The following is a 1,630-nucleotide window of genomic DNA, read 5'->3' as shown; positions in this document are numbered from 1 at the left end:
TAGAAAAATTACTAAATTATAATATTGTACTTCATCAATTTAGATTATATGGAAACAAAATTTTACTAAAGAAATGCCATAAAGATTAAAAAAAAATTAGTTTAATTATCATTTAGGAACATAATTATTGAAAAAAAAAATGGTTTATTAATTGTTGAAATTAATAAAGATGACTTATTCGCTCACTGTTTTAATAACTGATTAATATTTTAAAAATATCTATAGTTATTTCACGTTTTATTATAATTTGATTTCATTATTAAATGACATTATTTAGTTTAAAAAAATGAAGATATTTAGACCACGCAAAGGCGCATTCAACCTTACGTCCTGGACACAATCTTATAAAGTAAGAAAAGAGGAACCAGTTTTTTGTACTTACCAATTTGATACATTGGTCTTAATATAAATGAATAATATATATTATGCATAATAATATTTATTTGTAGAAACAAAAAAAATCCGTTTAAAATAAATTAGGGTAAGTTTAGCTGTGTAAACCTGGAACAAATCAATTTACCGTTGTTATTAACATAGGTCGACAGCTGCTCATCTAATGCTTTCTGAACTTCAGTTTTAATCATATCTTGTAAGAATTTTGCGATATAATTAGTAGCTGACTTAAGAAAACTGGCGAAGGAACCTTGTAGTTCGACATTGATATCTTCTAATGTCTGCAGCTCAACCCTCTGCACGTTGATGGTACAATCTGCGGCACCCAGTAATTCCAGCTTGAGCAAGAATGCATTCTTGCCAATGGTAACTTTGACAGCACCATTCAGATTAATACCCCAAGTCCTGAACGTATAATTGTCATACTCTACACTGAGGTTTCCCAGCCTGACAGGAACGTCTATCGTCAAAGCCAATAGCCCTGATTTTTGTAGCCTGACCTGCCCGTTGGAGATCATCGTGGATAGATTTCTCAACCTTCCTCCGTTAGCTACAAATCTCCCAAAACCGAGCACTGAAGTGTTGATCTCGGGTAGGTTAATGGTTTCCTTCTTAGTGGTGATGATGTAGGCATTGGCTCCATTCAGAAGTAAATTTGCAGCGACAGTAGCTGGTATCTCGGCTGCTCGAAGAAAGGAGTCCTGAATGGCTTGGGAAGTCTGTTTCACCAATGCAGGTACCTGGCTGATGATAGCTTGTTTTTGTTGTATTCCCTGATTTAATATGGCTGACTGTTGCTGTATACCGTTGGTTATGATGTTGGCCGATTGTGTTAATAAGCTGATAAACCTCTTCTGTCGGACCAGATCGCCATTGTTTTCTTTAACCGTACAACTCACTAAAAATACACACAACAGTAACTTAATTCCCAAAAAGCCCATCTTGTGCACTGAATTGGGGTTCCTGTCAGTCCTCTTCTACTAAGAACAATGAGCTGTTAAATATTTAATTCAGTCTTTTTATTATGCAACGTCGTTCGTTAGTTCTGTATAACGCTCAATTAGTGGTTTCTAAACACGTAACTGAATAATTAGTTTCAAATTAGACAATATTTGAACATTTGTTTCAATATTTCATTTGATATCATTAAATATGTTTTTATCTTTTTACTCTTGTATTGCAATACTAAAAAAAAAAAAAATAGTATGTTCCCATAATCAAAAATTTTCACTCACGT

The 1,630-nt window shown here is 33.3% G+C and overlaps 1 protein-coding gene across 1 annotated transcript; it reads right to left on the bottom strand.

Moving 5' to 3' along the window:
- Positions 1–421: 421 nt before the first annotated feature.
- LOC112211146 (uncharacterized) lies at positions 422–1,392 on the bottom strand. Its single transcript, XM_024362280.2, has one exon. The coding sequence runs from the start codon at positions 1,332–1,334 to the stop codon at positions 477–479; it is 858 nt and encodes a 285-aa protein (XP_024218048.1). The 5' UTR covers positions 1,335–1,392; the 3' UTR covers positions 422–476.
- Positions 1,393–1,630: the final 238 nt, after the last annotated feature.

The sequence above is a fragment of the Halyomorpha halys genome, unplaced genomic scaffold (genome assembly GCF_000696795.3).
Source record: "Halyomorpha halys isolate HHAL.00 unplaced genomic scaffold, Hhal_1.1 Scaffold998.1, whole genome shotgun sequence".
Lineage (NCBI taxonomy): Eukaryota > Metazoa > Arthropoda > Insecta > Hemiptera > Pentatomidae > Halyomorpha > Halyomorpha halys.
Note: the sequence above shows the minus strand (reverse complement) of the source record. Positions and strands in the feature narration are given on the sequence as shown.

Coding starts and splice junctions, on each gene's coding strand:
- LOC112211146 (XM_024362280.2), bottom strand. CDS start 1,334: ATGGGCTTTTTGGGAATTAAGTTACTGTTGTGTGTATTTTTAGTGAGT.